The sequence below is a fragment of the Ahaetulla prasina genome, chromosome 1 (assembly GCF_028640845.1).
Source record: "Ahaetulla prasina isolate Xishuangbanna chromosome 1, ASM2864084v1, whole genome shotgun sequence".
Classification (NCBI taxonomy): domain Eukaryota; kingdom Metazoa; phylum Chordata; class Lepidosauria; order Squamata; family Colubridae; genus Ahaetulla; species Ahaetulla prasina.
In genome coordinates, this window is record NC_080539.1 from 100,986,691 (window position 1) to 101,000,628 (window position 13,938).

The 13,938-nt window shown below is 36.8% G+C and overlaps 1 protein-coding gene across 9 annotated transcripts in view; it reads right to left on the minus strand.

Annotated features, from left to right (window-relative positions):
• ADGRG6 (adhesion G protein-coupled receptor G6) overlaps positions 1-5,893 on the minus strand; it is a 107,755-nt gene extending 101,862 nt beyond the window's left edge. For 4 of the 9 annotated variants that reach the window (XM_058170603.1, XM_058170594.1, XM_058170611.1 and 1 more), the window contains exons 1-2: positions 5,699-5,796; positions 5,231-5,355 (exon numbers count right to left, since the gene is read on the minus strand). In XM_058170603.1, coding sequence (XP_058026586.1) covers positions 5,231-5,355; positions 5,699-5,728 — 155 coding nt within the window. In that variant the 5' untranslated portion in view covers positions 5,729-5,796. Of the gene's footprint in view, positions 1-269; positions 490-5,217 lie in introns of all 9 variants that reach the window. The other 5 variants (XM_058170568.1, XM_058170549.1, XM_058170558.1 and 2 more) reach the window with 5 other exon arrangements.
• Positions 5,894-13,938: the final 8,045 nt, after the last annotated feature.

Here is a 13,938-nt window from a genome sequence, read left to right on the forward strand (position 1 = left end):
CTTATTGTCATGTAGAAACTATAGGCCAGTGGCCGACATTCATTAACTGCATTTTATAATATATAATTTGAGATTGCTAATTTATTAAATACCATCATCCTATGTTAATATTTGTAGCCATCAACCTTAGAATATTTATTTTCATCAGATTCATGACAGTTGTGCCTACGTGAGAAAGGGAATACAAAACAAATCAAAGGCAGCACTTAGGTCTTCTGAGAACATCTGAATTTCCTCACAGGCGGCCTAATATCCTCCAGATGCCTTACCTCTAGTTCCATATGTCCTTCCAGAATTATGAAAGATCTAATCTAAAACATCAGTAAAACAAGAAGTCATTTTGAGATTAATCTCCGTGTATGGAAAGTATCTCCTCTTGGTTTTTCCTTTCAAACAAAAGCAGCCATTTTACAGGGAACATATATTTCTAATACGACTTGCTCTTCCCTTGATAATGGCATGGAGATTTCTTACACATATCATCAATTCCTTAGAAAAGAAAGAAAAATGTCTTATGTCTATTAAAGGTAAATGTACAAACAAGATCAGTTTCATTCTAGTTAAAAATTAAATTACACATGGTATTGATTTTTTCATAAATAAGTAGCTGATTAATCAATTATTTTTACTGAAGAGTGTTTTAAATTATCAACTCAGAAAGTGACCCAGCTTTCTGATGAACAGTAACATTAAACTTAATGGTAATCCTACACTATGTGTTGCTCTCTGAAATATAAAAAGCTCTTTGATGAAGCCAGACACACTAAAATAACCGGATTAGCACACAACACAATGATTGTCCTGGATGTCAATGCAATTGCAAATAAATCCTTGCTAAAATTTCTGAAAATGAGATACCAGGGATCCATCATGAATGGTTAATAAATGAACACACATATTCTGAATTCTTCACTAGATGAAGAAGTTTGCCTTTATGCTTCTTAGTATCATTTTTTCAATATGTGTATAATACTGAAATAACCTACAGAGTAGCTAAGAATATTAACTAAGAAACAATGGCTGAAGAAATCTTTATATTTTAAAGATAGGCTGTACTATGACCCTAATTCTGTAAATCAAAATATGTTATCTATCTAGTCAATGTACTATTAATTCCATAGCTATAATTTTTAGCTAAGCTAAATAGTGCAAATACAGAGTCCATTTTGAATATCAGTGGGCTATCATTTTCAATCAATCCTACTTAAAGTGATCTTTTCTCACCTTGAAAGAGAAATTATGCCTATTAAAATTACTCTAAGTTCCTGGAAATCTTATGTAACTGTAAGGTAGCCCTTTATAAATATATCAGCTTTACTACTGAAATAATACATTTATCAGCTTTAATATTAATTTTTAAAAAAATCTCTCTCTCTCTCTCTCTCTCTCTCTCTCTCTCTCTCTCACACACACACACACACACACACACACACACACACACACACACACCAAAACTCTATTTTCTGGATTGGAACCTTTTTAACACCAAGTCCACTACAGTCTGTAACTTAAAACTTTTCATTATACAACATTTTTAAACACAGCACTCTCATTTTGTCTTTTTCCCCATTCCTCTCCACAATCCTTTCTCTGCTGCAATATCTCGAGATTTGTATTGCAATGTCCATAGACTGAACCTTTTACCAGCTATTACTACTGTCACCAATATCTGTTAGAGGTGTTTTTCTTCTCTCATTTGCTACCACTGCAGCCACCAATTGTGGTTCTTAGACTGCAAAACTGTGTGAGGTATGTATAAGACATAATAAATTCAGTAATCAGACAGAGCACAGTTCACGTTATTCTCAGCAAAAAATGAGATTCACTTAGATGCTGTTGTTAAGGCAGGGGGCATTTGGCTTAGTAACTTATAAGAAGTTTGGGAGGGAGGGAGGGAGGGGTGGATGAGAGGGAAGGAAGGAAGGAAGGAAGGAAGGAAGGAAGGAAGGAAGGAAGGAAAATTTCAAGTTCCATTAATATTTTTAACAGCTAGAGCACTCTGAGCATTATGAGTTTTGAGTTATAGTCCATTAAACTAAAAAATTATGTTCTAAACCCAACATGTATATAAAATAAAATATCCTATCTATAGACTTAGTAGATTTCCCATGTTTTATTTATGGAGACCTAGGCCACAGAGAAAGCAGTCAACAGCTGTAATCAAAATAATAATAGGAATAAAGCCTGAAATGGTTTTGATAAGGGTAATGTATTCAAGGATGCCCATTATTATTTACCAGCATGCAGAATTCCCTGGAGGTACAATCTTTTATATAAAGTTCGATGATCAATTTTAAGTGCTGTTCAATAAAAAGGAAAAGTCTACAAGAAAATGGATAATAAATATCTTGGTTTAAGATGAAGATAGATAGATCGATAGATCTCTAAATAGATAGACATACATACATACATATTCTTTTGTTGTTAGTTGCGAAGTCTCGTCCGACCCATTGTGACCCCATGGACAACATTCTTCCAGGCTTTCCTGTCCTCTACCATATTCTGGAGTCCATTTAAGCAGACATATTCTATCAGGGCACTATTTAGGCTTACCACTACTTTTAGGAAAGTGCCATAATTCGCCTTAAAGCCTTGTTTTTGATTATAAACGGTAGTAAAAATGTAGCCTTGAAGATCAAGGCTGCTAAAATGAATCATTAATCTTAAATCCCACTATTTTAATACACATATATCGCTGATTAAGCAATTTACAAGACCGATATATTACAAAAATCGAAAGGAATTAGAGAGATGTTTAGCACTACTGTGCTATCAACATGACATACTGTTATAGAGAGCTCTATACAACTCTCTAAAATGGCATGCAACAAAGCCTGACTTTGGAAAGATTAATGAATAGAATGAGTTATAAGTTTCCATGGTTTCATTCATATAATTATGACCTTGCATGACTACCCATCAGAACTACTAGAATTCATGCAGCTGCTAACTAAAAATGAAGTTTCAACTGCAAATAGGGATTTCCCCTTGAATACCATTTTTTTCCTTTAAAAAAGGATGAAGTTTGCAACTTCCAAAATACTTTGGGAAAAATCAACAACAAATAAAATCAGATGTAATAGAAGGATATTACAATGCGATATCAACCATTACTAGTGATATTGCATAAATGATAAACTGAATTCACTTCAACCTTTTCACTTCAAGTTTTGTAATCAGGAACTGAACCAAATTAATTATATTACTTAATGATTGCTATCTATTGGTTGCACAGATGGTTTTTCCATTTTAGCCTAAAAGTTTAACAGTTATTATAATGCAATTTTATCTAATTTCACTATCACAACAATCTTGATTAAAGTATTGTGTCCCATCTTCAAAGCCAACTATTCAATCAATCAATAAACGGATGAGAATTTATGTACAACTTTCACCTATCCTATGCATATTTACTCAGAAACATACCGGTATATACTTTTCAATTTAGTTTATTCTCCACCAAGTGTAACAAGATATCAGGTTTAGACAATCTCCTTAATCTATTCTAGTACTTGTAATTATTCCACCCCATATCATAGTAGTTAAGACACAAAGAAAGACAAAAACAGCATACAAAATTAGTCTTCCAAACCCTAACCCTTTCTTACACTGGTATAAACATCATTTATGCCATTTTATATCTGCCCGTGTTCCTATAACATTCTCTTCAGATTGTCACATTCATGTTCACGGATGTCATTCTTGTTGCTTATAATTTATAATAAAGTTTTTAAAATACTATGTCCCAATTTGTACCTTTCCTTGTAAATTATTCAGAATAGTTTTGTTTTATAGTTGTTTTATAATTATTGGTTTTATTATTGTTATGACCTCCCCAATGCTGCTTAAGATGGGCAGCCATATAAATCTTTTAAATAAATAAATAAATAAATTGGATTAGTATGATGGACATAACATAAACATCTTGCTTTTTAAGATTAAAAAGAGATTTCTAATCCAAACCAAGCAGATTTTGGGGTAAATTTCTTACAGAAAAACACATTTATGAAAATGATTCTCAGTAATTTGCTTTATTAAAAGCTCCTAGGTACTATAGATAAAATGGGACAATTTATTTTCAAAACAATTTCCATTATTCCTTCCTTTCTGGCTCTCAGCTATGTATTTTCATTTCATCACTTAGCAAGTATGAACCCAAATCAAAAATAATGAGCATCTTTGGTCACTATGCAATATTGTAATACAGCACATTCTGTTTCAAAAATTAAATTAAATAATAAATAAATAATTAAATAAATTCTGTTTAATAAGTCTGTTTTAAGTTAATCCAATCGCTAGGAAACTTAAATGTATAGTCATTCAAATTTCAATTCCATATTTTCTCCCCAAGATAGACAAGACGATCTCTCACTGGCAACCCAGTAACCAAAGAACCATGAAAGTTAAAGGTGGTGAATATCTTTTTTTCATGAGTTTCCTTTTCCTCTTTTTGGCAGAGCATCTTTTTTGGCTGCAAGTGTTTCTTTGTAAAATAGTTCACTCACATCTTCTCTCAGATAAAGATGGGGTTTTAAACTATGCCACCATCAAATAATATTTAGCCGAGATGTGAAACTAGGCATCAAAGTTCTAAACAAAAACCGAGAATAAACGCCAACTGCTTTTATGAACTACTCATCCAGCTGCACTGCAAACATGCAAGAAAAAAGCAAACATGGGTCCTTCTAACTATTACTTTAAATCCACCAGGTGAACTCATGTGGTTGTTTTTTAAATTAAAAAAAACCCACAAAAGAAACTTTCCTGTGATTATCCAGCTGTCAAAGATCAGGCTAAGTCTGTTCCATCGAAACTGGGCTCTTTTCTTTTTAACTTTTTCTTCCTAAAGTTAGCTTTTTGGGCCCTACTTTTTTCTCTGCACAGGCGAGTCACCGGCTCTGTCCTAATGGCACACTAAACCACAAACGACCGATCTGCATTCAGCCAAAAGAAAGTCAAATCACTAAGAAGGAAAAAAGAAGAAGAAAAAGACATAGGGCATCAAATCCTTTGGCTGGAATACACCGTGCAAAAGAAGCCTAAGACAAAACCCAAACGCGTTCGCTTTTCCTAAGGCTGACAAGGGAACTGAGACCGATTCTAAAGGCTTGAAGGAAAAGAAGAAGAAGAAGAAGAAGAAGAAGAAGAAGAAGAAGAAGCAGCAGCAGCAAAGCGTGATTCCTTTCAGTAAGGACAAGTGCCGAGTCAGAAACGTACATGTTGGCATTACTTGGTTTCAGTTAGCATCCTCTGGGGCGGTATTCTTCTTTTTCCTCCCTTCTTGTGGTCCTCGTCTAGCGCCGGGCTGGTAGGAAAGTTTTCACGAGGGAAGCTCCATCGCCCTCGTCCCACCACCTTCGTTTCGACGGGCAAAAAAATAATAATAAAAAAAAAAAAATCTGGGACCCGACGAAGGCGAAATAAAATAAAAAATAAAATAAAAGGGGAAATCAGGCGCTGGGTCTCTTTGCTCCTCCCTCTCCGAAACCTCTTCAAAACTTTTCGAGACCAACTCGAGTAGGCGGTAAATGGGGGGCCACCCGGAACGATTTCTCCCGCCGCTGCGCCTTTCTGGCAGAGGAGAAGCCACGCAATCTCGAAAGGGGTTTTTTTTCGCGACTCAGCCCCTCGTTCCCCGCCCACTCGGGCGCTTCCCGCGAAAGTTGGGGGAAGCGAAAACACACACACACACACATACACAAAAACCTGCGCTGTTTGGGGCTTCCATGTGGCCCCGCGCCCGGACAGAGTCCCCCGCGCGGCTCAGGGCTGGTTTCTGCGGGCGGCCGCCTCTCACCTTCTAAGGGCCGGCTTCCAACTCCGAGCCCCACCCCGGAGTGACGGCGGGGACGGGAAAGCCTCCAAAAGTTTTCGAGCGGCGAGGGCTGCCCTACTCACGCGAATGATTCACGTCGTCCGTGCCCGAAAGCAGTCACTAATTCCAATTAATGTCTGGTCCCTCATACTCGCGAACACGCCAATGACGTTTGCTAAATGAAGAAAGCGGTTCAAGAATAGAACAAAAAAAATAGAACAGAATAGCTTTATGGTCCCTGTGAATGTACACTGATCGGCATGCATTAAAATGAAATTTCGTTGAATGCAGCTCTCACCACCTCCAATACACACATGAACATGAAAAAAAATAAATGGAAAATTGTGTATATACCCGCATATATTATACCAGGCAGAGAAACAACTAGTCCTGATGTAGGTGGTGAGAGAAACGAATCCTGCCAGTTTACCAGAGGGATGTCATAGGAAACAATTACAGAATCTGGTAGTCCTACTAGAAATACTTCGAAATACTTCTCCCAGAGGGGAGAAACAGAAACAGACTGTAAAGTGGGTGTGTGGGGTCTAGAAGTGGCCTTCACTTGATGGCTTTCATTTGGGGCAATCTGCAGTAGGCCCTCCTTGCTCTCTTCCAAATAAAGCAGAGACTGATTTGCTGTTAACAGTGGTGTCAGCTAGCCTTGCATTTTTGGTTACCCAAAGTTGAAGAACTTGAGATCTGGAAGGGCATCAGGCTGGGTAAAGCAATCATAAGGCCTCATTCTCCCTTTACACCACCACCACCATAATCCTTGGACCTTGTACTTATAAACCTGCAAGAAGAAATAAAGCAAGTGAGCTGTTCTCACTCCTGTAATGCTTTGCAAAAGCAGGCACAATCAAAACATTCCTCATGGAATCTTTTTGCAACTAAACTATGATACAAACATGTCCTGGCAATATCTTTTTCAAGCTGTGCCTAATGATACTCATCCACCTATGAATAAGACAGGATTAAGTCATCCTTAGCTGTACTTGTGTTAAAGTGGCACTTCTCTTTCATTCTGTCCTGATCCCAGGACAGCCTCAGTGTTTTAAAATTTCTCTAGGCTGTATTAATCATTACCTTAGACAGAAATAAGATTGCAGTGATTTGAAGGGGAAAAAAGGCAATAGAAGGATCAGGAGTTACATTAACAGGGATACAATCAAGATAAAGTGAGGTACTAATACCACTCTATAAAGCCTTAGTAAGACAACACCTGCATCCAGTTTTGGTCACCACACTATAAAAAAGATGTTGAGACTCTAGAAAAAGTGCAGAGAAGAGCAACCAAGATGATTAGGGGACTGGAGGCTAAAACATACACTGCATGGTTGCAGGAACTGGGTATGGCTAGTCTCGTGTAGAGAAGGACCACATGATAGCAGTCTTCCAATATTTGAGAGGAAAGGGTCATTTTCCAAAGAACTTAGAAGGCCAGGCAAGGAATAATGGATGGAAACTGATCAAGGAGAGACTCAACCTAGAAATAAGGAGAAATTTTCTAATAGTAAGAACAATCAACCAATGGAACAGCTTGCCTTCAGAAGTTGTGGGAGCTTCTTCACCAGAAGCTTTCAAGAAGAGACTGGACTACCATTTGTCAGAAATGGTGTAGGGTCTCCTGCTTGGGCAGGGGTTGGACTAGATGACCTACAAGGTCCCTTCCAACTCTGTAAATTAATCTGTTATTTGAGTGCAGACAGTAAATACGTTGGTATACATATACTTTTGAAGGGTGGATAGGGAGCACTTCAAGTAATATAATAAATCTGAAGAGATTCCATACAAGGGTGAGGGATTAAAATGTCAAGACCATGCCCCCAATCTGTGACTGAAGGCATGACCCTTTTGTGTGCATGCCATCTTGACTTTTTTGACCCCTAGGAAACCACTGATATCCACTGACTGTCACAGAAGAACAGATTTGCCTCATTTGATATGAAAATGAGGCAAATCTGTTGTTCTGTGATATCATACTATACAGATATGTGGAAAAATAAGCACACCTCATCTAAAAGTTTTTTTCCTTTTTTTTAAACATGTGGACATACCAATATTTTATCTTCATTCAAATGGTATAATAAATATAAAGGTGATGTAACTGAACACACACACACACACACACAAACTGCATGGGAAATTGACTTTGCAATCATTTATTCAACAAAAAAATTAACAGATGTGTCATTTTATTCTACGAAAAAAAGTAAGAACACCCTTGGTTCTAATATGTGATATTTGGCCCCTTTGGAGTATTTCTTATAACTGTAACCAGTCTCTGACATTAACTGGAAGGATTTTTTTTTTCTAGTTCTCCATAATTTTTTTTTAGCTATGCAATATTTGAGAGGTTTCTTGCATGCATAGCCTGTTTCAAATTATCCCACAACATCTTGATGGGATTTAGATCTAGGCTTTGACTTGGCCAGTCCGGAACCCTCTATGTTTTTTCTTTTCTTTTTAGCCATTACTTGGTGGTTTCACTGGAATGTTTAGGGTCATTGTCATGTTGCAAGGTCCGCTTTTGGTTGCACTTCAATCTTCTGACAGATGGTCTCGCTTTATCCTCAAGAACCCTTTGGTACTATGAAAAATTCATAGTGGATTCCTTTCCCAAACCATAACATTTCTACCACCATAATTTGCAGTTGGCATCAGGTTCTTCTGGTACAATATTCGTTTTGGTTTTTGCCAAACATGGTTCCTAGTACCCCAGCCAAGTAACTTTCTTTTTGCCTTACCTGTCCAGAAGTCTTAGTCTTTGCCTAGGTGTCATGAGCAAATTTTATTCTTGCTCTGATATCCACCTAACATCAAAAATGTCATCAAAAGCTTCAAATGTGAAATTATATAAAAATAATTATGAGATGTTGTGGCAGAAGGTACAGAAGGAAATGGAGAATTGGAAGAAATTTCTTCCAAGAAATTGGAAGAAATTATCTTTGTTGGGAAGAATGGCAGTAATTAAAATGAATGTTTTACCTAGGTTTTTATTTTTATTTCAAATGATACCAGTACTTAAAAAGGATGTAATTTTGTAGGAATGGCAGAAAGGGATTAGCAACTTTATTTGGATGGGTAAAAAACCGAGAATAAAGCTAAAAATAATGCAAGATACACGTGAAAGAGGGGGGTTAAAAATGCCTAATTTGAAATTCTATTATGAAGCAGTTGTTTTGTCATTGATTAGTGATTGGTTTAATTTAACGGAAAAAAGAATTTTGAATATAGAAGGTCATGATTTGTTATATGGATGGCATGCTTATTTAGTATATAATAAGAAAGTAGATAATACTTTCAAAAGTCATATTCTCAGGAATGCTTTGTTAAGGGTTTGGAAAAAGAATCAATATAAATTAGATAATAAGATACCTATATGGACAATCCCCAGACATGTGATAGAAAATATAAATATAGAACAAAAACAAAAGGGGACTGCATACAAAGACCTTCTTTTTGTGGAAAAGGGTAAATTACAACTGAAATCTTTGAATATATTGAAACAAGAAGGGAAAAATTACACATGGTTTCAGTATGGACAATTGCAATCTATATGGAGTGCGGACCAGAAAAGTGGTATTGCGCTAATTGAGGAAAATTTGGTAAAACAAATTAGAGATCAAAGTCAAATGCATATTAAAAGGTTATACAATGCTTTGATAAAAATAGATTCAGAAACGGAATTAGTTAAAGATTGTATGATAAAATGGGTACAAAATATTCAACAACCTATAATGTTGGAAATGTGGGAGAAAATCTGGGTTAGGAATGTTAAATTTACTCAAGCACAAAATTTAAGAGAAAATTTTTATAAAATGTTTTATAGATGGCATTTAGACCCTAAGAAGTTGGCATGTATGTGCAACCCAAATGTTGGAGATGTGATTGTGAAGATGCTACTTATTATCATATATGGTGGACTTGTAAAAAAATTAAATCGTTTTGGATTAAAATATGGTGGATTATGCAGAACATTTTGAAAAAGAAGATAAAGTTTACGCCACAACTGTTTTTACTAGGCATAATCACGGATTGTACAGTAATAGAGACTAAATTGATATTGAACTTAATATCAGCAGCGAGACTTTTGGTGGTGCAACATTGGAAGAAAGAAGAACTGCCTACAATTGAAGAATGGACACTTAAAGTTTTAAACTTAGCAGAAATGGCAAAAATTTCTGCGCATTTGAAAGACTACTCACAAGAACAATACATAGTGGAATGGAGAAAATGGATTGATTATATTCAAAATAAGTATCAGACCAAAAAGTATCAAATAGCATATGAGCGATGGTAGGGATTGTATTGTATTTGGGTATTAGTTTAAAAGGGGAATGGGGAGTTAAGGGATCACTGTGGGAGAAGGGATTATGGGGTATGGTTTTTGTAGTATTTTAGCGTATGTTTGTTAGATGTTATACCTTGTATTTGCTCTGGGAAGTCTCGGGGAGGAGGGGTGAAGGGGGAGGGGGAGGGAGGGTGAAGGGGAAATTTTTTTAAAAAAACTTGTTTGTTGTAAAACTTTTTCAATAAAAAAAAGTCATCAAAAAATCACAGCAAAGAATGTTCTTTCTGCGCCAACTCAGGAAGCTCAAACTGCCCAAGGAATTGCTGATATAGTTCTACAGAGGAATTATTGACAGTTTTATCTACACCTCTATAACTGTCTGGTTCAGTTCTGCAACCCAACAAGACAGACACAGATTTCAGAGGATAATTAGAACTGCAGAAAAAACAATTGCTATCAACCTGCCTTCTATTGAGGACCTGTATACTGCACTAGTCAAAAAGAGGGCGGTGAAAATATTTACAGACTTCTCCCATTCTGGACAGAAATTTTTTCAACTTCTACCCTCAAAACGACGTTATAGAGCACTGCACACCAAGACAACTAGACACATGAACAGTTTTTCCCCAAATGCCATCACTCTGCTAAACAAATAATTCCCTCAACACTGTCAAACTATTTACTAAGACTGCATTGCTATTACTATCTCTTCTCACCATTCCTATCACCCATCTCCTCCCACTTATGGCTGCATGACTGTATCTTTGTTGCTTGTATCCTTATGATTTATATTGATATTGATTGTTTCCCTAGATCCTATGACTATCATTAAGTGTTGTACCTTATGATTTTTGACAAATGTATATTGTCCTTTTATGTACATTGAGGCCGTATGCACTAAAGACAAATTTTTTGTGTCCAATCACACTTGGCCAATAAAGAATTCAATCCTATCCTATCCTATCCTATCCTATCCTATCCTATCCTATCCTATCCTTTATCACAAAAGTTTCCTACTGGCACATGGAGAATTTAGTGGCTTCTTTCTAATAGTAGACCTGTGTACTTAAATATCAATAGTGGTATAAGCTATCTGTAGGTTGTGTAACAACTTTCTGGGGTTCTAAGAGACTTTTTTAACATATTGGGCTGAACCTATTGATATAGCTTGATCTGGACAAGTTGGCAGTAGTTTGAAATCTTCTCCACTTATAGATGATCTTCCAGGTTATTTTAGTGAAATGATTGATGTTCAATGTTTGGCAATTTTTTAAAAATCCCTCCTCAGAATCATTGGCATCTACTATGTATCCTAATTTCTGAGAGCCTTGGAGAGTTTTTTTCAGTCTAGGCATGGTATTCTACATATGTAACAACAAAGAGCAAATTAAACTCAAACATCTGAGATTTAAATAAGACAGGCACCTTCCAGACTCTATCTAACAATATTCTAATAATCTGCACCTAGTCTTCTGTACCCGATTTTAATTTTAGGTATTTTAGGTGCTGGGTTGTATTTCTTTTTTGTACAGGTGAAACTTGCATTTTTGTTTATTTAAATCACACAATGTACTAAAACATGTAAATGATGCATAATAATTCTTATACTACATACTGTTATCAATTTTGTTGTGATGAGCAAATATGCTGAAAAAGGCAAAACATTCAGAAGGGTGTGCTTATCTTTTCACGTGACTATAGTGGCATGATAAAATCTTAACACCATGGTTTATGCCACTGGGGCTCTTGGTGTGGTTATGATCTTTTCATTACTGGTAACCTGGTCGGAAGAGGATGTTCTAATTTGTTGTTGGCAACATTTGTCTTTCTTCCTGCTGTCTCATTATGTTTTCTAGAAAAGGCAGGATTTCTGCTACAAAAAGAAATGATGGCAATTCCATTCATGCACGGCAAACATGTACATTTGTTTAATCTTAATCAATTAATTAAAATTAGTTAATTAAAATATCCACAGGCATAGCTTTAGAATGGTTACATTACATGATGATTCAGTCTGTAAAACTGTGATATATCAAATGTGATGAGTTTTCATATCACTTGACACAATGCTTTACACATGAAGAATCTTCAATGGGAGAATTTTAGAGAGTTCTCAAACAATGAGAATGAATCGGATTATTCAGTTCCACATTTATTGTTACACGATTATATATAAGTGTGCATTAAATGTATTCTGGTATTGAATTCCAAAAAAGGCCAAGGGGAAAAAAAAAGATTAAAACTATTTGCCTCTAAAATAAGACATCCCATTTATGAAATTAACTGATTTTCAATCAAACCATCCTCTTTCAGACACACAAACTAATTTCTTGCACAGAAATATACACAGTACAGTACACAGCATCTCTTTCCAGCAAAACCAGTAAAAATAGAAATAATAAAAATAGGATTGAGATAAGAAAAAATATACTGGATCCAATCTGGGTCAGTCCGGGACCAGTCTTCTGAGCTTTTGGACTCGTGCTGGTGCCCATCTTCAGGAAATTTCTCTCTAGCAGAAAGGGAAGAGAAAGTACCACTTTAAACAAAAGTACCACTTCTCTCACACTCTGCTAGTTAGAAAATTCAGAAGTCTAATCCTCTGTTCCCTGTGACCAGTGGTGGGATTCAAATTTTTTAACAACCGGTTTTGTGGGCGTGGCTTATTTTGGGGTGTGGCTTGGTGGTCATGTGACTGGGTGGGGTGGATAGCTGTTCATGTGACTGGGTGGGCGAGCCTAGCTGCTCATGTGACTGGGTAGCCATTGCTATGGGCATAGAAACTACTCAGAGGGCTAAAAAAAGGTCATTTCTGACCGGTCCCCGCACTTATGACCATCCTCACATTTATGCCCATTGCAGCATTTTTAACAACCATGTCACTCATTTCACAACTGCTTCTCTTCACCACGGTTACAAGATAGGGCACAAAATGTAAAATGTGAGGACAGTTGTAGGTGTGAGGACCGGTCAAAAGTGTGAGGACAGGTCAAAAATAACTTTTTCAGCCCTCTGAGTAGTCCCTATGCACAAAATGCTGGAACAGGCATAAATGATGACCGGTCATAAGTGTGAGGACTGGTCAAAAGGGCCTCTGTGGCTCAGACTGGTAAGACAGTCTGTTATTAACACAGCTGCCTGCAATTACTGCAGGTTCTAGTCCCACCAGGCCCAAGGTTGACTCAGCCTTCCATCCTTTATAAGGTAGGTAAAATGAGGACCCAGATTGTTGGGGGCAATAAGTTGACTTTGTATATAAATATACAAATAGGATGAAGACTATTGCTAACATAGTGTAAGCCACCCTGAGTCTTTGGAGAAGGGTGGGATATAAATGCAAATTAAAAAAAAAAGTGCGAGAACCTGTCAGAAATCACTTTTTTCAGCGGTCTGGGTAGTCCTTATGCACATAGGGACTATGTGGGCAGCGAGGTGCATGGATCAGGTGGGCAGCAGCTTGTGGCCACTGCCCACCCGATCCATGCACCTCGCTGCCCACCCGATCCAAGTACCACGTGGCTACCGACAGAAGCCTTCCTGCATCCAAGCGCCTCTCTAGCCAGCGATTAAAGTGCCTCGCTGGCCACGTGGAAATATCTTATTTTCTGTACATCAATGAATTTTTTTATAGAATTTTTATTGGCCAAGTGTGATTGGACACACAAGGAATTTGTCTTGGTGCATATGCTCTCAGTGTACATAAAAGAAAAGATACGTTCATCAAGGTACAACATTTACAACACAATTGATGGTCAATATATCAATATAAATCATAAGGATTGCCAGCAACAAGTTATAGTCATACAGTCATAAATGGAAAGAGATTGGT